At 39.7% G+C, this 22672-nt stretch overlaps 1 protein-coding gene across 1 annotated transcript in view; it reads right to left on the minus strand.

The window, feature by feature from the left end:
- The window catches only part of LOC8040786, a 741318-nt gene that overhangs the window by 26163 nt on the left and 692483 nt on the right, over window positions 1-22672 (minus strand). The window contains exons 15-34 of the mRNA XM_042294075.1: window positions 19824-19987; window positions 19383-19601; window positions 18338-18498; window positions 18152-18265; window positions 17411-17476; window positions 17164-17280; window positions 15607-15681; window positions 15334-15423; window positions 14703-14912; window positions 13915-14187; window positions 13554-13662; window positions 7372-7585; window positions 6172-6228; window positions 5358-5570; window positions 4661-4824; window positions 3966-4173; window positions 3356-3495; window positions 2383-2477; window positions 1298-1499; window positions 476-767 (exon numbers count right to left, since the gene is read on the minus strand). Coding sequence (XP_042150009.1) covers window positions 476-767; window positions 1298-1499; window positions 2383-2477; window positions 3356-3495; window positions 3966-4173; window positions 4661-4824; window positions 5358-5570; window positions 6172-6228; window positions 7372-7585; window positions 13554-13662; window positions 13915-14187; window positions 14703-14912; window positions 15334-15423; window positions 15607-15681; window positions 17164-17280; window positions 17411-17476; window positions 18152-18265; window positions 18338-18498; window positions 19383-19601; window positions 19824-19987 — 3183 coding nt within the window. The remainder of the gene's footprint in view (window positions 1-475; window positions 768-1297; window positions 1500-2382; window positions 2478-3355; window positions 3496-3965; window positions 4174-4660; window positions 4825-5357; window positions 5571-6171; window positions 6229-7371; window positions 7586-13553; window positions 13663-13914; window positions 14188-14702; window positions 14913-15333; window positions 15424-15606; window positions 15682-17163; window positions 17281-17410; window positions 17477-18151; window positions 18266-18337; window positions 18499-19382; window positions 19602-19823; window positions 19988-22672) is intronic.

Here is a 22672-nt window from a genome sequence, read left to right on the forward strand (position 1 = left end):
ATATGATTATATAGATTTAAGAGGAAAACTTGGGAAATTATTTTGGTAAATTGAATAGAATTGTTTAGAAATTAATGGCTTCCTTGGTGTGCAATGAAATGCATTTGCTCAATCTAAATACACAATTCCCTAAAATTTTGTCAGAACTTAAAACCAACATTTCTACAAAAGGCATTTTTAGCATTAATTTCTTTAACGACTCCTAATCACATTACAGCACACAATATAATACAACTATTTTATAAAGCTTTTATGTATTGAGTATACAGTGCACTCCACTTACAGCGATACCACATATGCCTACAAGGATCAGTTTCTAGAGTTTCTAGATTAGAAATGCTCAGTTTCCAGTTCAGATACAACGATAATCGGTTATAACAACACAATTTTCGGGTTTTCTAGTTATCGTTTTAAGTGGATAGCACTGTAGTATGAATGCTGCCCCTACAACTGCTTTGCACTACAATGTGCTTACCATTGCCGATGTTCCTGCACAAAAGTATGGCCCAGTGCGCACAATGACCAAGTAAAGATGGCGAGCAGTGGACAAACAAGGCTCTAGGGAAACTATGTGTCTCGATTTATGAGAGGATTGCTGGTTCTTGTGAAAGAGAGCAACCAAGACACCGTAAGCCAAGAAGCTGACAAGGACAAACATGATGACAGGTCCGTTGACTGGTCGAGCAAACAGACTTTGTGTGTGAACCTTTGTGACGTTTGGGTGCAGGGGAATTGTGTTCATTGTTACAACTGTAGAACCCACACATCTGCAAAGACACGAAAAAATTCAGGTTTAGTCTTCTTTTTAGACTCCCTGCAGGACATGGTTTAATTTCTTTACTCCCTCCCAAATTCTCAAGTTGTCATAGACCTCTATGCCAAGACCACAAATACTTTATCAGTAAGAAATATTCTCTGCCACCTTTGCTGCCTTCTTCACCGCACAGTCTATCGGATATGGTAATTCTAAACTGTACTTTACATTAAGAGCACACGAATCCTTTGCGCATGAGTACATCTGAACACCCTTGCACAAACCAAAATGGCAGCAACACAGAAGTCCAGTCCCCACCCTGCCTGTTTCAATCTGGATGAGCATTTGTTAGTGTCATCACTACTGTGTGAAACATGCTAAAGACCCCAGGCTAGTAGTGGTACTACACTGGCCCAATTTCTCACCTACAGCAGAGACACCGAACGCCCATTAGGGCGAACTTCCCGCTGTCTAAACAAACACACAACACCATTTTACACAAAAGTGTTGCTCATGAGAGCTGGGTTGCTTGAATAGACTTACTGGCAATGAACATATTTTTCATTTGTGGAGCTTCTGACAAAGCAGCCCGTGGTGTTCCATTGGTGATCATCTGGTATGTACTGCATGCATCTTTGCCAAAATCCTTTTATGTCATATGGTATGTCTCTATCTCCATAGGTCACTTTCCAGCGTTTGTTCATTTGTGGCTTCTGAGCGATGATCAGGTAATATGTCCCAAGTGCTGAATCAAAGAAAAATTCACAGAGGAATTATTAGATTAAAAAATAGGAACTCTAATCTGAAGGAGCACTGCAATGCACATTTGATTTGTAAAATTTAATTCTAAATCAAATATCAAAAGAATTATTAAGTGCAAAAATATGTATTAGGACTGCTTTATTTGGTGGATTCAGAAAAATAATGCATGGTCATAAATTTTGCTCGAACAAGAACAGACCTCTTGTAGAGAGCATCTGCAATCAAGATAAAAGGTCATACTACATAGCTATAGAATGCACAGAAAGAATAAAACACATGAAGGACGAACACGGACACACACAGTTGTGTGTGTCTGTGTTCGTCCTTCATGTGTTTTATTCTTTATGTGCATTCTATAGTTTTCAACGCGCTCTGCTACATGTACATAGCTATAACTACCCCTCATTATTAATTCTCAAACAAGTTACATAATGTTCCATATAACTCTGGTTAATGAACTTAGACTTACCGTAAAATACCGAGCAGGTGCCCACTCAAAATTTGAAAATAATCCCAAGAAAATAGGGGAGGGGCGCTTGTAAGGTCATCAATTGTACATGTATATATAATGTGCATATTTGTTCAAATGGTTCAAATTTCGAGGGTGGGCGCTTAGTGCGGAGTGGGCAGACGCACGGTATTCTACGGTAGTTGCTTTGAAAATAGCACAATGCACACTTCCTTCATAATACAAACAAGCAATGTCTCAACAAAATAAAGCTGAGGGTAGTACATACACCAGCGACACTTGTACGATGATTATTTTCTTACTTCATGTAAAGCTGAGCTCTAGCACATGCAAGTTTATAGCGAAGTTAAGAGATGTAAGCCAGAAATTAGTAGTGCTTCACCCGCACTGGACATACCTGTCATTGTTCTCTCAGGAACAAAAATCTCAACATTGCCATTATCTTGCACAATGACTCTTGCACCATTCACGTCCTCAATGTATCCTCCAGAGCTGTATAAAAAAACTTGAATTGATAAGAAACATGGTGAAATCTGTAAGACTCGATCTAGACACCACTTTATAAGATAAACAAAAAGTCAACTGATGTACTTGGTCTTGCAGAGATGCAGTGTGTCCTCCAAGACAACACACCTGAAACTTTGCTCACCTACACTATGAAAGGTTTGAGACAAATTTTCAGGCAGGCAGTCAAGAAGCGAGATGTGTGCCCACCGAAGTTTGGACAGCAGATGTAGCATCATAGAATCATGAATAGCTTGTGAAAAAAAAAAATATAGCATCATGCATTTGTAAGAAGGAAAGGACAGCTATAATGTGGGCATGTTATTTTCTAGATTTCTAATTAATGCATTCATGCATAGATACCTTCTAGTTTGATCTGCAGTGCCAGATGCTATATTCTTTGTTTCTTATCTGATGCATTTAATGTAATGTACAGGCAGTGGCTAAAAGAAGTATACCAGCAACATAACTCGCACAACTTTCTAACATTTTTACCTAGAGATGCCTCATTTCACGATCCACTGGTGAGTTGGAGTGACTGCAACACACCTGAAACTTTGCTCACCTGCGCTAACAGTCCAGGCTGAGACAAAGTTCCGGGCACATCAGAGTCACCCAGACGGAGACGGTTGAAACTGCTCCCAGCTAGTGACTCAACTCAACAAAATAATTTGCTTCCACATGGTGCAGTGAAAAATCTCCACCTTATTTTAGACACCAGCACATACAGCCTCATATGTTTTACAAGTAGCAATATTTAATCCATTATGCTCATGTTATTTAAAGCAAAACTCGGCATGTTATTTCACTTATACTGAAAAGATTTTCCAGGAATAAAATGCTGTAGTCGGTAAGGGGGAATTTACCTCAGATGTATTCCTAAGGGTCCAGACAGTTGGCGAAACGAAATCTTGATGTATAAAGAATACCCCAACAGGGTCCTGGTGACATTCAACAGATGCTTGTTTGCAAGGCCTGGCTGAAGCAGAAAAGCTGGTTTTATTGCCTGAAAGAAAAATGTGAGTGTTTTAATAGAGAGATAACACACAGTAGTATGCTATTATGCTAAGGTTATATGTTACTTGACAACATATGCAAGAAGAGTCAAGCGATTCTCTAATATAATTCAGTTGCGATGTAACATAACAGTTCTTCTGTTCCTTGTAGAAGCTTCGTACCGGCATATACCTCAATGATTTCCTATAAATACAGCTTAAAGAACTAACAAATTATTAAATGGAAAGCAATATATAAATGATAATGTGCATGCTTAGGCTCACAAATACGTGCAATATTACGTAATAATAAAAGTCACTAATTTAGCAAAAAAACTTGAGAAAAGTCGACAACAAACATTTTGGTTAGCTAATAAAAGAAACCTTTCCACCAAAGTTTTCAAGAACTGAAAAAAAAGTCAGTGTTCTAAAAAAAAATGTAACTGGTGAATCAGTAACAGGCCCTCATAAAAAATCTCACCTTGTTGACTCGATTGTTTGCTGGTGTCCTTTTGAAAAGCAATGTAATCCAATCTTTCTGAGAAGCAGAATCGACTCTGTTAAGAATGACAGTAAATACTGATGTGTGTGGCACAGGATATGCATGTGATGATGGAGGAGCTTTGAATGGCATATAAGGAAATGAATACACGGAAGTGATGTCACAATTCCTAGATGTGTCAGTAAACCTGAAAACGCAAAATTAAAAAGTTATCAGTTGAATATTTACAAATGCTGCTGATATTTGACAGGTCAGCAGAATATCAAGAAGATTTTAGTTTGAGCAAACTTAAATCATAATTATAGAGCCCATTACCTCATCAACCTCTTATGGACACAAGCTACATTTTCTGCTAACCCTTCAGCCAAAAAAACACAATAAGGTCATAAGTACATCCCCAATCTGGCAAGCATGAAAAAAAGCCCACTGAAACTATGTCCCTCGAATATAAATTTCTATTTATTTCTATATTAATGAAATAAAAAATAGATGCAACAGCTCATATGTAGAGCAGGCCTGTCTTTCAAATATGCCAGAAAAAGCTGTTACTTTTTTTTTATTACAACAATGTAACAGCTTCACAGAGAAGAGCTTTTAGATCAAACTTGAGTGAGCACAACTCCTAATGGGTAACATCAGTGAAACACATGTACATGCGCAAAAATATCAGTCACCTCCTGTGGTCGTCTGAGGATGCTGGAGGCAAAGTAACAGTATTCCATTCTGAGTGAATCCTCAAAGGTGACGTCCTTGCTGACGAACATACGGATGCTACCGACACCCACGGTGATGAAAATTGAATTGCTTTATTTGGAGCACAGTCCTCCTGCAGAGACACCTGAAAAGAAACAACAATATATATATAGCAGTAATCTAGTCAATTGTTACTCTGCACAAGCGAGGAAAAGCAACAATAGCAATCCTGGGTTTTGTTTCAGAAACAGGCTTGTACTTTAATAATAATAATAATAATGACTTTATTTTCAGTGCCCAAAAACAACCACAGCGGTCTTCACTTTGGTGCACCTGTTCAATCCTAGAAACACGTTGGTATATTACCATCACCCAAAAACAAATAAACAAACAAAATGACTTTGGTCATTAGAATCTTAACTTTTCTGTCACTCCATTTTGCTTTCATATCCTGCGTCTCCCTTTACATTGGCCAGTCACAAGGTGTTATTTGCATTTCTTTTCTATTTTTTTTTTCTACTTTCTCCAAACACCAAACAGCAATGTAATCTCGTCATAAACAAAAGTCAGACATTGGTTCAAGGATGCAACTACTACCTAAAAAGTTTTAATATTTGTCGTCAGCAACTGCCTCAGTGTTGAATCCATCCATTGAAGAAAAAGGGGTATACTATGTACCTTGAGTGTCGAATGGAGGATCAGGTTGCACATGAGCAGAAAATGCCAGTCATGTCTGCCTGCTTCTTGAGCCAGCTTTATAAGAGTTCCCATGATGTTGATAATCTCGGTGGTCGTTGGCGCGAAAAACTTATAGATGGCAGTCGTTGGTCTCGGAAATTGCACAATGGATTGTAACAGTTCTGCAGCCCTTCCAAGGTCGGATTCCTCTCCCTGCAACAGTACCGTTTTTACCCGCACTGCACCATGTTTCAAGCATTTCATACTGCATAAAATATTCCTAGAAAATAAAGTGGCTAGTTGTCATTTAGAAATATGAGGAGTCAGCTGAATAAAGCTAGAGTTATTTTTAAAACTGTATTCACTGAAGGAAGCTACAGTAATGCTCCTTGCAGTGAATTTACAATGTTGCCTTGGGATGCTGACATTAACTATATAGTCTTATAGAGATTAAAATGTTTGGAGTACCTAACACAACAATATGAAGGATGTGTGAAGCATAGTAACAAAGTATTAAATGGCTGCAATGAAGGAGGTAAAGTCAGCAAACACGAAACTAAAATACAGTCGACTGTCAATAATTCAAACCCTCTTAATTCAAACTTGTGGATAATTCAAATTAACATGCAGGTCCCATCCTATGTGTCTCTATGGGAGGAAACTCCTGATAATTCAAACTTTTCTTTATTCAAACAAATTTTGGGCCCCCCTTGAGTTTTAATTAACGAGATTCGACTGTAGCTTAGATTTTTTTATACAATAGTGTAGAGATATCATTACATGATCAGAGCAATAAAACAGTGACAGTGCTTACTTGAAACGGGGGTTCCAGCACCACTCCCAGTGTGAGCAGCAAACTTTTTGTTGCGAACTAAAAGAAAATCGGCAAGTTTAAGACTTATTTTTGTGGTTTAAATGTTACATTTTCATAAACGTCCCAAAACTCAGGCACCTTTCTTTTCGAGAACAACTGCTTAAAGGGTAAATCCGTTCAAATCTTGAACCAAAAAATATGACTGATATCGATTTACGGATACTATATACTATGAGCACTGTCAAAATATTACACTAAGAAAACACGTTCCACTCTAAAACATATACTAAAAATGCTACCACAAGCCTCAAAGCGGGCATTCAGCTGGTTGGCTGTTTATCAAGGAAGCTTGTGCCTCAATGTCATGTTAGGACTCAAGGAGGTTACTTGTTCGTACTGCCACTTATTTTGCCGTGTTTATATGCTGCATTTTCAGCCGTCCCAGCAGACCATTTCTGCTTGTTATGTTATGTTTTAGTAGCCGCAGTGTGGAAGTGCTCCTCAACAATCATGCACGCAGATTATTGACTCCCTGCTTGCTCTAACTGGTGCAGAAGGTGGTATTCACTGGCAGCCATAGCATTCTCTGTTTCTGCTCAGCACAAGCTGATAATTAGTTCCCATAACGCTTCTGCAACAGGCATTACACACCACTAAAACTGTAGTTCTCAGCAGAGAAATGGGGGTTTGTTCTGAACCTGCTTTGAGCCTGCGTTCATTGTGGCAAACTTGCTTTTCGGCCAGCAACTCTATGAATGTGTATCAATATTTGCTACAGATGTTTGATATCTATGATGCAAAGTAGTAAAACAGCCGTAGCATCTTACGAGACTGATCGGAACTGCTGTTGAGACTAGGCCAGTCATACATTTGGCGGAACCTCGGTACAAACGTTACGCCACAATGGCCATGCAGCTGATCACAAGGGTTGCTATCATGTTCGAGCCGGTAGCTTCAGTTTTGTCGTAGACTCCCGAAACAAAACATTGGGGTAAGATATCTACAGAACTACATGAGGCATCGAAAAAAATGACACCTCTTAATCGTAAAATCGAGAAAATGCACCATAGTTACTCTTTATATGACAAAATTCAAACATTGATTTTTCTGACAACCGTTAAATCTAGCAAAGTCCTATTTGTTCGCACTCACACAAATCTTCACCAAAAAACAGAAGAAAACAGAGGTATACACGCTCACCGAATCGAACAGGTGCACATAATGGAGGGTCTCCAGGGTAAATTTGAAGATTCTTTTTTTGACCGTAGTTCCTGATCCATTTGGATGGTTTCCAACCGCTCTGACATTTTTCAACATGTGGAGGATGACATGAATTCGATTCAAAGCCGCTTGATGATTCTGTTCACCGATGAGTTGGGCCAACTTCGACCGTGGATGTAGTGTAATATTTCGCCTACATCCGAGAAGAAAGCATCTAAGAACAAAGTGCTGAAACTGCTCCAGGCAAATTATAGTAGGTAACTTAATGTTTAAATGCGAGAAAGAAATTGCTGTCCATACCACATTATGAATACTTGCTTTGGAGCTATGGTTCATCCAAATGAACAATGTCTTGATTTATGGTTTAATAAAAGGCCTTAAAGAGGGACCAGCAGAAATATTCTTCCGCCTGGCGGAAAGTCCTCCTCGCCCTCTTTCTTTCTTGTATTGTAACACGGCGAGGAGAGGGGGAAGGTCCCCTTTTGTGCCGGCTTCTTCTGAAGAGGATAATCCAAAAAAATCCCCATTCTGAGCGACGGGCGATGGGTGTGGCAGCAGCGACCTCGTGACTTAAGGCCCGTTCACACTCTTGCGACTGCTTGAGACCTGTTAAACCTGGGTTCCTTAAAACTTCTTAAACCAGAGAACACACTGGCGCCATCTATTGGGAAGCAGTGTAAACTCGGCGGTCCGGCATATTTTTTTTTTATTTCTCGCGCAATATCCTTTCTTTTTTGGCTCGAAAAACTTTTGTCAATGTTATAAACGAGCCTTTCTATGGGTATTACGCACATTTGACCTCGGAAATCCCGCAAAACCTTCGCTTTTGTGAAATGCAGTTCTAGGGTCACCGCATAGATGGCGCCACAATGTCAGTGTGTTCCCTCATTCTAGAAACATTTAAGAAGTTGTAAGAGATCTCGTCTCTCTCAGTCGTACTCGGTCGCAAGAGTGTGGACGGGCCTTTACAGGTAGCTTCAGCTCCTATCGCGTAATCTGCCCCATTTTTTGGCGCTCACCAAGCCTAGCCCCTCCGGTGTAGGTTTTACGGAGCTGCAAGGCTTCGCCCGCGTAGTCACTGAATTTCAGCTGTCGAAGGTCTTTGGTTTAGCCCGTGGCAAAGCAAACGCATACTTGAGAGCTGCGATGCATCCCCGCACCTATTGAAGGAACGTTTCATTGATATTTATGGTTGATCAAGGAGCTCAAAACACATGCGCGAGAAGTGGTGACTTGAATATGTAAGGATGACTTCCATCTTCACAAAACATTCCATCTTCAAAAAAAAAAAAAAAAAAAAAACTGCTGATCACTCTCAAATCTGCCTCAAATTGGGATCGATGGAAAAGAAAACGACGTACCAGGCGCGGGCAACTTCTAGAAGGTCTCTGTTTTCTAGCAGCGAGCACAAATATTGTGTGCGTAACTCACACTATATGATGGCCAACGAATGTAGGTGACATTTATATTTACGCATCCCAGCAACCACATGAGGTGAGAAGGCAGCAATGGTGTGTGTCGATACTAAAAAGTTTTATTGGATCGTCTTTAGCTCTTGGATAGCAGCACCCTACAACAATATATAAGCTATAACCTTTCTTGTGAGCATTCTTGATCGAGTGTGGCTATCGAAGCGTTTGGTGTTATAGTTCAACGTTGCTTAAATCGGCGCTATAGCACGTGCTGCCACTTTAAAGTATTTTTGAGGCATTAAAAATTAAAAATAACTCAAACGTAGCGGTTTTTTTTAATACGATACGCATTTGTAATTTGTCTTTGCAAACACATTTCAGGTATACTGCCACACAGTTAGCACGGACAAACTATTGCCGGTCTTTCTGATTTTGTTTTTTAGAAATAAATGATATTTAGAAAACTGTCAATGCAACTATCCAACCTAAGTGGCAGAGATCAGTGCTAGGGAATACATGTTGCTGGGCAGAAATAGTAAAAAGCGCCGATGTCGCGTTCGGGCTAAAAGTGCCACGTAATGCACGCGTACTGCTACAAGTGCCTCCGGACATTTCATCGAACGCCGTTTCATCAAATGCCATTTCATCGAAGCCGTTTCATCGAGCACCGTTTCATCAAACGCCGTTTCCTCGAACGCCGTTTCATAGAAGTCGCTTCATCGAACGCCTTTTCATCGAACAACGTTACAGTCTGTAATACTTGGGAATCTACTTTAATTTTTATACACAACTTCATCTAATTCTTTCTTTTTTTCTTTCTTTTGTTTCTGTTTTTATATCACTGGGTGCAGTGGCGAGATAAGTTCCATCGTGAGCATATCCTGCTTCGAGAAGAAGGCCTCCATGAAACAATGACCCCTCTCCATGAGACATGAAACAATTAAAAATGAGACAAAAACAGAAAGCACAGACGCTTAAAAGTGTTTTAAGTGTCTGTCCTTTATTTGCAGCGTCGTGGTTTCAGTCATGTATGTACACGAGTAAAACTTTTCAGTAAGTCGCATACCCAATTGTTTTTATTTCTTTTTATGCCAATTGCTTTTATTTTTAGTAATTCGACACCACCTTCAAAACAATTTCACAAGTGACTACCTTAGTCTTAACAAATGAAAGGTGAAACATCTATAAAGCACTATTATGCCCCAAAACTCGGCACAGAGCCGTAACAGAGAAATTCGATGAAACGGCCCTTGGCGATTCGATGAAACGGCGTTCGATGAAATGGCGTTCGATGAAACGGCGTTCAATGAAATGTCCGTTCATTCGATGAAACGGCTTTCAATGAACTAGCGAAAAAGTGAGGTTCAGGCTTGGTCGGAGATTGCTACGGTTACACTCGTACGCTTTTTCAGCTCTATCTCGCATAAATAAGCTTCTTGCTAAAATAAACAGGGGCATCTGACTTTTCGCTCATTTTGGCGTTTAGCGCGACTTTTAACAAGTTCTAAAACCGAAAAAGCAAAAGTGATTTAATTAGCTCAGTATTATAGGTTGAGCGAAACATTTACAAAGTTCGAGGTTCCCTGAGTCGTCTTTTGTATTCAATTCCCCCTCTCCTCGCCACCACTTCCTTCCTTTAAATAAACAACGTAGATTATTTTATGAACCACAAGTAATAGAGCGTACTCGCAAAACATCTATTTGGCATACGAAAGCGTAAGAAAGGCCCTGTTTAAATGTTCGAGCAATGAACTGGTTTTCTTACTGTGCGTGACACAGCTAGCACGAACACAATTCATATTGACATTTTTACGCAAGGGCCATGCAGAATTTAGTGTATAAGAACAAATAGATGCCTCGTAAGTTGGTGCCCAACGGAAGCACTCTTTACCGAATTGCTTGTTTAAAAATAACAACTTCTCAAACATAAAAATAAAACAAAATAACACCACTTTTTTGGGGGCCACTAAATTTACTGATTTAGCAGTATCCGTACATTACGCAACACTGTTAGCGCAAACACGACATCGGCGCTTTTTGCTATTTTCTTCAGCAATGTATCGACTCGCACTAAAATCTACCGCTTAGGTTGGATACTCGCATTAACAGTTTCCTAAACATCATTCACTTCTAACAAAAAAAAAAAAAAAGTGGGAAATACTGGCGATAGTTTGTTTGTGCTCACTGCGTGGCGTAGGGTACCTAAAAGATTTTTACAATGTTAAATACAATTCTGTGTCACGTTAAAAAAATTGTCTGCTTTTGCTTTAGTTTCTTTGAGACACTACAAATACTTCGAAGTGGCGGCCCGTGCTATGGTACCGATACAAACAACGTTGAACCATAACACGACACGCTAGACTCGCCAAAAAGGGTTTTAATATTGTCTTTTTTGCTCCATAGCCGCACTCGATGAAGAATGTAAAAAGCGAGTCTAGCTTACATTTCGTTGTGGGGTACGGACCGTACGGTTATCTAAGTGGATAAAAGCGACCCACTAAAGCTTTCTAAAATTGACATCCACCCTTGATGCCCTCTCACCTCAGGTGTTTGTTGCAGTCATGGGTAAGTTACTTTTAAAAAGTAATTCGTTACAGTTACAGTTACTTTCAGAAAAAAGTAGCGAAGTTACCTTTACAGTTACCGCAACAAAAGAGTAACTCGTTACAGTTACAGTTACTTTTAAAAAGTAACGACGTTACTTTTCAGTTACTTTTCTATAACACAAAAAAAAAAAAGAAATTTAGAAAAAACTAGAAAATGCCCCTCACAATGTTTTATTGCATAAAACTAAAAAGTACGCTTTTTACTTAATATTGTAACTTAGCAGCAGTTGCTTCTTGAAGTTAGTGTTTGAAAGTTTCCACGCCAGAGTAGTGGCGCAAATCAAGATACGAAACATGCGCAGTGCTGAGTAGTGGCGCTAATCAAAACACGAGACATGCGCAGTGCCCTGCACGTGTATTGTTGTTTCACGGTTGATTCACTCGAGTAAAAAGCGTTTACACAGAAAGAAAAAAACCACAACATAGGTGGTGCTTCAAGACACTAAGATGTAAGTGTTCAGTCACAAAGTACAAGCGTGTGCGTAAAGATAACTAGATATTTTTTTATAAAATCTACACGTGGCTATATTCCGGTCGTGACTCGCGAGAAAGAATGTATTCACAACTTTGTGCAAGGCCATTTTGACACTCGAAATGTCGGAATAGACGATTTGGAAAGTGCAAGGAATGGCTGAATTGCACCCCCTCGTTCAGTGATATATTATTCATAAAACACTGGAAAGTAACGACAAAAGTAACGCCGTTACTTTCATCGTTACCTCAGAAAAAAGTAATAGAACTACAGTTACAAGTTATGTTTTAAAAAAGTAACTCGTTACAGTTGCAAGTTACCGAAAAGGTAACGAAGTTACAGTAACGCGTTACTAGTAACGCGTTACTACCCAAGACTGGTTTGTTGGGAATGTGTAAATATGAATTTCATACATTTTGCTGGCCATCATGTTCTGCGAGTTAGGCACAAAACAGGGCATTTTAGTAAATCGTTTTCAAAGGCCCGCTGCCACTTCAGGCGCGCGCTTCAGAGAATGCATCGAAGTGGCAGCGCGAGCTCCTGCTAAATATAGCGTGGCCTGAAAACAGTCTGCTAAAGTTCTCCAATAATTTGTGCTCGCTGCTAGAAAACAGAGACCTTCTAGAAGATGCCCGCGCCTGGTACATCGTTTTTTTTTTCCATCCATCCCAATTTGAGGCAGGTTTGAGCGTGATAAACCGTTTTTTTGAAGATGGAATGTTTTGTGAAGATGCAAGTCATCCTTACATATTCAAGTCACCACTTCTCGCGCATGTGTTTTGAGCTCCTTGATCAACCGAAAATATCTATGAAACGTTCCTTCAATGGGTGCGGGGATGCATCGCAACTCTCAAGTATGCGTTTACTTTGCCACGGGCTAAACCAAAGACCTTCGAGAGCTGAAATTCGGTGACTGCGCGGGCGCAGCCTTGCAGCTCCGTAAAACCTACACCCGAGGGGCTAGGCTTGGTGAGCGCTAAAAAAATGGGGCAGATTACGCGATAGGAGCTGAAGCTACCTGTAAGTCACGAGGTCGTTGCTGCCACACCCATCGCCCGTCGCTCAGAATGGGGATTTTCTCGGCTTATCCTCTCAGAAGAAGCCGGCGCAAAAGGGGACCTTTCCCCTTGCCTCGCCGTGCTACAATACAAGAAAGAAAGAGGGCGAGGAGGACTTTCCGCCAGGCGGAAGAGTATTTCTGCTGATTGTAATGTACTGATTGTAATGTACTAGCTGACAGCTTAGTTCCACTGGACTAAAATCCTCAAGTTATTTTCTCCTGAATCTTGAAAAAAAACATTTCTGGATACATTATGGCAAAATGTTCAAACATTGATACAACTGTTATGCAAAAATAAGTTCTTTTCAAAAGAAGAAAAGTGCCTTTAAGAAAAGGCACCATTAAATGTTTATTTGTCATGCAGGTCATAGAAACTGTATATATAATAAGTCTAAGCTCATTATAACAGACCTGCTTACAACAGACATTTGAATATAACATACCAGTTTGTGAAGTTTGTTTGGTTTTCCTCTACAGACCATTGACTCAACTTCATATCTTCATACAACATACTCCTCTTACAACAGACCGAAATCTTGGTCAAAATCAAAGTCTGTTATAACGAGCTTAGACTGTAGGCAGTTCCAAATCAAAGAACTGCAAGAACTCACAAGTAATTGGCGAGCGATGTACTGAGCCTGGGCGCTGCGACTTCAGTTTCAATGGAGCACACTTGGGTTCCCACTCCCCTGCTGTCTCTCACGACGACTTTCAAATATACTGCAACAAAAAGCAAAGTGATTCTACGTGAATTCCAATTGAATAAATGTCAATATGCATAAATTTACAAATTTATTTGCTACTTCCCAGCCATAAAAAGAACTGATATGCTTATTCCCTATTAATAATGACTGCTTAGTGGCTTTATGAATGATTGAACTGAACATTTGAGAAATGAACAATAAAAGACTGATTATAAACAAATAGGTAACATCGATGTTACAAAAGGGTGGTAAATACAACTTAACGTACCAATGCCTCTCTGCGAGTTCCATCCAGGAGGTAGCCAGAAGCGGATGCATGGTCGGAATCCGCTGTACACAATTTTGTTCGGTCCGTTGGGTTTCAGGCTGTAGCTCAGTTCATAGAGGAATGGAGGATGAGCACCTTTCCATTCCATACAGTGTAGGCGGAACACTGTCTCCAGTGCAACACCAGAGGTGGGCGTCACAGTGCAGCGGCCGTTTAGGGGGCCTACGGCGACTTCAAGTCGCTGCATGGTTTCACCCAGCAGAGCACTTGTACCTGCGAAAAAGTTGTGTCGGGCAGATGACACAATAATGCATAAACTATCCTATAGATTTCCTAACTATGTAAAGACTGCCAGTCATGGTGAAAACAGGGAAGATAAGTTGATGTAGTTATAAAAAGCACTTTCATATCTGGACTATTAAAACATTGAATAAATTTGACATATATATTCTGCTTTACTGGAAAACAGTTGAATTTAACATCATGCTTCACAAAAAAAAGGATTTCAAAATTAATTTCTTTAGTTAGTTATTTTATTCTGTTCTATACATGGATTTGGGGTTGGCATTTTTGCTATCTTTGGAGACACCCTGCAATAAGATAAAAATATAAATTGAAAAAGATATTTCAATTTGCTAACATTGTTTTTGGTAGCATATGGTAGTGCATGACAGTTTTTGTTTTAAGAAAAGTTGGTCGCTCCTATAGTCACTGAAATAAAATTAAACAGCCTTACATAATTTTTTCGCAATTTTCTAGAAGCTCTCATGAACGAGGCATCTCCTTACCTTTTTGAAAAATGCTGACTTGAGCCAAGTATGTGGATCCAACCCGAAGTACCCCAGGATGCAAAGTAAGCCAATGTGGGGCTGATCTTGTTGAGACACTAGGACCAATGTCAACCATCACTCTAGGGTACCGCATGGTTTGTAAGACCTTCGAAACATATTTCGGAGATGCTTCACCAGTGCTTCTGACCCGACGAGCTTGCAGTAATCCTTGAATGCAAAAAATTACAGGAGGACGCTTAGGCTTCGCCTTTAAGAGTGGAATGCGATAGCTAAATATGAAAGCCCCGCTCGTTCCCAAGCCGTGCAAGCGTGTCTGCGTGGCCTAGTGCGTAGCGTGTCAAGCTTGCAATTGAAGGGTTGTGGGTTCGGTCCCGCTCCATCTAAAATTCTTCTAATTTTTTCTTTAAGGCAAATTAATTGCTTATCAACCAATCAGGATTTCCCCTTCCCACCGACACCAACGCTGGCTTTTCTGCAACACAAGCTCCTTAAAGCTATTACTTTAAAAGTGATAGCTTTAAATGGCCCCAAAGTAAAACCTCTGCAGATAAAAATTAATGTTAGACAAGAGCACAAGGTACAAGTGATAAATCAGCAGGTGACTCCAACTATAAAAAAAAGCACATACCCAAAGATGCCGGCTGTTTCCTTTGATGAACATTCAAAGCTCCCAATTGACTTCTTTCAGTACCATAAAAGGGTCTCGAAAAATAGATGCCTGAAAGATGGGCAAAAACAAAATTACACATTAGTAATTTCTTTTGCACCTGCTGTGCTTACCAGACATTGACATACAAGTGAGTAAGTATAGTCAAACAAAATGAAATAACAACTTGACACTAATTATTTTTACCGAGCCACTTCGTGGAAATATCAGTATGTATTAGTAATAGACACTTACGCTGGTTACGAGACCTTGCACTTCCCAGTTCTCCTGTGGGACCTTCCTTGATGTCATCCAGATAAGATTGTCTTCCTAAACAGAACAGAAACCTTAGCTAAGAATGCATACCAAACTTTATGTATGAATGAATGTTGCCTTCAATGCATTGCTGCTATCACATATTCAGCAAAAAAATGTTTTAACATGCAGGTTCATGTCCTGAGGTCGAATCACTTTTGAGAATGCATGAAGCGGCAGCAGGCAGACGACCCTCAGTCCTTCCTTACAAATCTGGAATGCATTTCGTGGTTACATTTTTTTATAAGACTAGGATTCACTGAATGAAGGTAAGCGTCACACATTCTAGGGGGATCCGGTGGTTGAGCGTGTTATCACACTGCAACTTAGAGCACATAGGGAAAATGATCATGTTGCACAACCCAGGAATACTGAGTTTGATTCCTACCCACTTGCCTGTTTCAACCTGGATAAGCCGTGCAGTCATGTATCCCTACTGCATAACACATTAATTTTTTTTAAATATCCCACGCTAGCAGTCTTACTGAGCTGGCTTAATTTCTCATCCGCGGTGTAAACCAGTATCATTATTAAATATACTTGAGAGTGACACATCAAATCTTCAGGAGTTACATTTACTTGAGTGAATGAGGATGCTCAATCTTTTTCATGGAAGCTAGCCTATTGAAGTTTAAAGACTAAAGTTATTACAGCTTTGATAAAAATGTGTCTTCAATAGAACCTCACTTTTTTAGACAAATTATATTTCCATAAAAATTAATAAAAGTGAGACGTGACTTTAGTTTCGAAACCAGCATAAAATCAAATCAGCAGATCAATATTTGAAATATGAAATGAAATACTGTAAACAACTTAATTTTCGCGGGCTCAAATTTTTGCGAATCGGGCCAAAGTTGAAAAGTTGAAATTATTCGCGGGTTCTAATTTTCGCAAATCGAGTGTAGCTTCCGTAGCGTTCAGATATGGCCTGAATTGTTCGCGGGACGTATTTTTCGCGAATTGTAGGCAATTCGCGAAATTCGCGAAAATTAGGTCCTTACGAAAATTTAGTTGTTTACAGTAACTTACTCTTCAATATTATTGTAGTACTCAACGAGCCTACAGACCTTCTTAAAAAAGATCACCTTCAGTGGATTGACAGCTCATGACAACTGACTGACGACTGACTGACATCTAATTGACAGCGAACTGGCAATTAATCAACTACTAGTCAACACCTGATTGACAACTCGTAACTAATTTACATTGCACCCTTTTAAGAACCTTAAATGAAGTATGCAGGCTCTGCAAGCCAGTTAGCAGTAACAGGACATAGGTTTTTTCACGTTTTACAAAGACAGGTTATTGACAAACACCAAATTTTACTGCCATAAATGTTACCCAGATAAACCTAGTTCAGTACGCCAGTCATTTTGGCAGAAGCATTCCTCTTCCGAGAGAAACACAGCAAACACCAGAGATTGCTTTCTTGAACTAACTGTACTAGTATTTTTGTAAAGAACTTGCAAATTATGCTAGCACAACAGAGAACCATACCAAAGATGAAACTTGAGTTCTTTCTGATGTCAAACTTTTCACTAGACGAGAGCAGAATTGGGAAGACTTTTGAAGACTCTTTTTCAGATGCCAAGAAGCCGAACCCACCATAATAACCTGCAAGAGTGAAATGAGCTAAAGTCAGCCTGTCCAAAAATAAAGTTGAATTCTTTTTTCTTTTTTCATTTTGATTTTAGGAAAAGTCAATGCACAAAGAACACTGATCATCAGGGGACCCGGTAAGTACCTTTCTGAAGTCTTGTCTGTTCATCGGTAAGTCCCAAAATAGCAGGAAAGGGAGGAAATACATCCCCTAGAAAGCAAAACAATAATGGTGTGAGAAATGTACAAGCACTTTCGAGTAGGTACCAAAGAATACCACTAACATCAAAAAAAAAAAAAACTGCAGTTTTTTTGTTTTTTTTTTTGTCAAAGAACAAGTTTGCAGCAGTCTCAAAAGACTAATCTTCTATTGCTTAGATGCTGCTCATTGCTGGTCGATAAAGTGCGCAATAGTAACAATCCTTCTAGTCAGCTGAATTTAAAAGGAAAACTTTTTTCTAAATCAATTCAGCTCAGATTTATCATTCTAGAAAGAATTGATAGTGGTTTGGACCTCTGCCAGTATATTAGCTTTGTGTAACTCTGCCAGCTAAGATATATGCAGCACATAATGCATTTTAAACTAAACATATATATTGACGTGCAGTCTCGAATCCTTGTGAAAATAATAAAATCCAACAAAATCAAAGCACATTAAGCTGCACCCCTCTTGAATTTTAAAATATCAACTTAAAAAAAATATTATTTTTTTATATAGTGCCAGACTTGAAACAGAAAGCTTCCAACATTTCATATAATACTCCAAACATACCCCAAGCAAAAAAAAAACTAACCTGCTAAAGTCCCTTTTCCTTTTCTCTTCTCAAATCATCAAGGAGAACCAATTAAAATGGACCTTCCTAAGGAATATAATAAGGAGCTTCACCTTTCTCCTCCTTGACATCAGGAGGGCTATTTTCAGATGGCTCTTTGGCATTCTTGGTGTCTTTGGACAGTAGTAAGAATGTTGTACCATCGGGCTCTACACATCTTCCATCACCTGCATTGGGTTGAATGTGTAACTTCGTAGCGGCTTTCTGCAAAAACGCAAAATCAGGCCAAATCAACTTACCGAGAAGAAACCTATGATTCCCATCGAGTACATGCCAAAGCTTCCAGGCATACTCAAAGTCACTGTCAGTGCCACAGTCTATGCAAGCTGCTTGTAGCAACAGTTTCTTTTCACCATTTACCGAGTGACCGTCACAGGATTCACACGTGATGTAGAAAGTACTGAAATGCAAGAAGGCATTCATATTAAAAAAAAATACTTGCCTGGCAAATACTTTCGTCCACTTATTTACGAAATTGTGGTAATTGTGAAAATTCTGGTAATAAAATAAGCAATCAACACATCACCCCCGGTTTTGAGCAACGTCTTCCATGAAAATTGTTTTACAGCAGAGCAGTTAAGGGCTAGTTTCCCGAGGACCGTGTCCCACGCAAAGAAATGAAGACACCAAACTCTGGGACACCTACCGCACCTATGAGCGACGGCGGCAAGCCACGTATTTGGTTGCCGCCGTCGCTCATAGATGGCGGCAGCCTTTCCACTCTGGCTTGCCGACTTGCGGCCGGCTGTTACTTTCCATTGTACAGCTCCGCTGGTCTTTTTTCTTTACCAGAGTGGAAAGGCTGAAAGTTTTTTATTTTATAATTAATTCAGTATAAGAAACAGCATAATATGTTTTTGTGAAACTCATCAAAATTGAAACAACTATACCAGCATCTGCTTCTGAAAGTGTTGTCTCAACAGCTATGCACCATGTTTTTAATGGAAGCCTTAAAATGATCCGAAATCATATAAATTTACTCCTTTGTCAGTGTTTTCCAAACTGATATGTGCAGAAAAAAAACTAATAAATACTGCTGCCTATGTATTTAAAGAGAAAAAATAAATTAATATATGTTTCAAAAACTATAAATAAGAAAGTAGAAAGTCATCAAAGGTTTAGCCGAAGAAAAACATGGTGGAATGTTTCATCACGTCCTGTCACAAAATAAATATGGCAAAAGAAGGTTAAAGTAGTCTATAGTTCACGAATACTAGAGATCAAAGGCTAGTGTAAAAATTGTGTTTCGAAGCCTCCAATAGTAGAAACTTTTGCACAACTCACCGGGCATGAGAGAATCCATGAGACATGTCGAGAACCACTTCAGCAGATGTTGATGATGAATCATGACTCATAGTTGAGCGAAATAAATATGTCCCAAGATGTCCATGGAGATACGAAGTGGGAAATGTTAACGTGCTCATATTAGTTGCCGGCAAGAAGGGACTCATGCTTTCAAAGCAGGGTGAATTAGAGCCAAGTCTGCTGCATTCCCAGCTTAGCCTAGGAAAAAATTAAATATATACTAAATATCATCAGGAAGATTGACAAGGTATTAGAACTGCACATTTCAGAAAAAGTATATGTGTAATGCTTAATGAGAACTGATAAAATACAAGAAATAATTTGTTTTTAAAATGGTGCACTACATTTAGAACAAAATATTACAACCTATTACATTGCACTGCACTGTAAGGAACCCTTATTAAATAGATGCAAACTTACTGAGACCAATCGATGTCTGCACTGAAATTGGCTTCAAGGGATGCATTCATTGATGTTGCAATCATTCGCCAGATACCACCTTGAATAAGGACTTCAGCAGGAGGTTTGATAATGTGGAATGTGATGTTTTCTGTTTTGTAAACGACGCTGTTCAGCATCTCAGCCTGCAACAAAAGTGGCCAAATTCAATAAGAAAAAAGGTACCAACTTTGAAATAATGTAATATAAATGTATTAATAATGTCCACCTTAGGGTTGAAATCGTTTCTTCACTCAAGTTATACATTTTGGATGGGACATCTCCAGAAGTGCTAGCTCAACCTTGATACATCTTAAAAAATCTGAAAAGCTAGGCTTTCTACTCACACAATTTCTGATTCATATTTTCATTATAAGTATACATGTGCTATATTAATTTTAAAAATAACAAACAACAAACTAAGTACAATTTTTTTTCCACGTGAGGAAGGCAGAGGGAAAAGAAAGCCGTACATATTTGGGCAGTTGTATTGTCCCTATTCAATTCATACTCTAGTTTTCCTTGACTATTCTAAAAAGCGTGAAAAAGATGATCACTCATTAAAAACAATTACACTCAAAAGGGACCAAAGATTTGCACATTTCGCAATCAAAGGACAACAACGTTTCTTTGTGTTTTTCGTGTTTTTTTTTTTTTCTTCACAGGAATGAGCTGCTATACTTCGTTTCAGCTTCGGTACGAGCGCGGCCAATGTTATGAGCCGAAGGGCCAATCAAACACCGCAAAAAGCGCAACGTCATGGCGTGCTCTTGGCGCTTGATAAGACTAGCCGGTGGAGGAGCACGCACGGAGAGACGGCGAATACCGGCTGGTTCTACCAACTGCAGAGAGCACGCCATGACGTTGTGCCTCTTTCGCTATTTGATTGGCTCTTCGGCTCATAACATCGGCCGCGCTCGGACCGAAGCTGAAACGAAGTATAAAGCATAAGAATGATAGTTAAATGTACCCACGATCGCAAATTTTCTGCCTCGCTAAAAATTAAAAGAAATAAAGGTGACCACAAGAAATTTGCAAATTACAAAGGCCCCCAACACGTACACCACCGTTTAATGAGGGACCCTAAAGCACTAAGAGGAGAAAAAAGACAAAAAAAAATCCTGTAAGCATACTTTTTTACACAGCACCCAAAGACCTACGGAAACACAATGCCTAAACACGGACATCGAGCAACCAAAAAATAATCGCCACCATTCCCGAGCGGCACGAATCAATCTTATGCGCACTCTTTGGTTTGCTTATGAACACGCTTATGCTTATGAATGAAACATGCAAGTCGGTGCAAACCTTGAGAAAAAAAAAAAAAAAGGCGCGGCATACCGGTGAGATGAACTGAGCAAAGCGCCACGTTCTTACTCCCTCTCCCACACCCAAACATGCTCCGTGTATGCGTGTTGCTTGTCCCTCATCATAAACGAAAGCATCAAGGAATTCTTTTGCTACTGCTAAAAAGCGGTAGCAGTTGACTGTTACGCAAATCTGACATTGAAAAGGGCTTCGCCGGTAGAGAACCACATACAAAAAAACTTTAATCTTCCTACAGGATATGAAATCAGCACCTTCAGATCGTGAGACAAGTCTTAGCTCTACAAAGTGTTTTTTCTCTCTCTCTCTTTATTGTGAGTTTATCCCCAATCGATGTCTGCTAGCACGCAGAAGCGAACCCACTGGCGCGGTCGCGCGCTTCGCGGCCTTTCCTGTCATGCTGCGCCATCTCACGGCATGCGTCAGAAATGGGAGTGAATCTTTGGTCGGCGATGCCGTTCAAACGCCCTTCTCTTCTTCCCTGGAAGGCCTTTCACACGTTTTGTGCTTACCAGTCTCTGTCAGCCTGATCAAGCTCCTATATTTTTTTTTTTTTTTCTGCGCGTGATTGTTTAGGCAGACGATAGCGATCGTGCAAAGACGACGAGCGCTGTGACGATGCGCTTTTGGCGCTGTTTGATTTACGCCATCGAATACTAGCGTCGGATGCGGTCGGTCTTAATGTGAAAAGCAGTATAAATTTCGTAGAGTACGGTGTGGAATAAAATCTTCCCAAATCCCCGGTTACAACGAGGAAAAAAATTAATATGGCTTAAAGCTCGCAGATTAGTTTATTTCCCTTTTCTCATCAATCCTTCGCTGTACCTGCTGCTGACTGCTCTTTAATTAAGGGGATCATTATTTCCTCTTCCCGCAAAAACGCAACAAAAAGAAAGGGAACTTAAAAGGTAAGTAAGCGGTTTTTTTAAGAGCTTATCTAGCAAGTTGTAATTATTCTAATTGCCTGGCGGTAACGTGAGGGCGGAGAGGTAAAGGCGCGCTCCCCTTGGACGTTCCCCGCTTCCTCTCTAAGCAAAATAAAACTAACCCGCTTAACTACCACAAGCGTTAACTATACACCCAGTGTTGTACACGTTCCATCGAAACAGGAACGAAAGTTCGAGCGCTCCTCCTTCCTCCTCAATGTTGGAACGAGTTCCCGTAACAAGTTCCAGTGGTTCGAAAGGGCCGTGCTCCCGTTACACTAGTATGATGGGAACGCGTCGTTACTTTAACACTTGATTTCCCTATTGTGCTGGATAATTACTAGATCAAATATAGAAAGAAACTGAAAATGCCCAGATGGAACGACCTGTCCTGTCACCACAATGAGACTTGTCTGAGTTTTTTTTTTCCCCGATTTTTTTTTTTTTTTTGTGGCCTGAAGTTGGAGGTTGCAATACTTCATTATAAAAATGAGAAGAAAAAAAGCTAAACGCTTACTAAAATTGCTAATTATATAAACAAACAAAGAAGGCCGTTTTTCCCACCGTTTCTCGAAAACG

This window comes from Ixodes scapularis, unplaced genomic scaffold (assembly GCF_016920785.2).
Source record: "Ixodes scapularis isolate PalLabHiFi unplaced genomic scaffold, ASM1692078v2 PGA_scaffold5__190_contigs__length_132052651, whole genome shotgun sequence".
NCBI lineage: Eukaryota > Metazoa > Arthropoda > Arachnida > Ixodida > Ixodidae > Ixodes > Ixodes scapularis.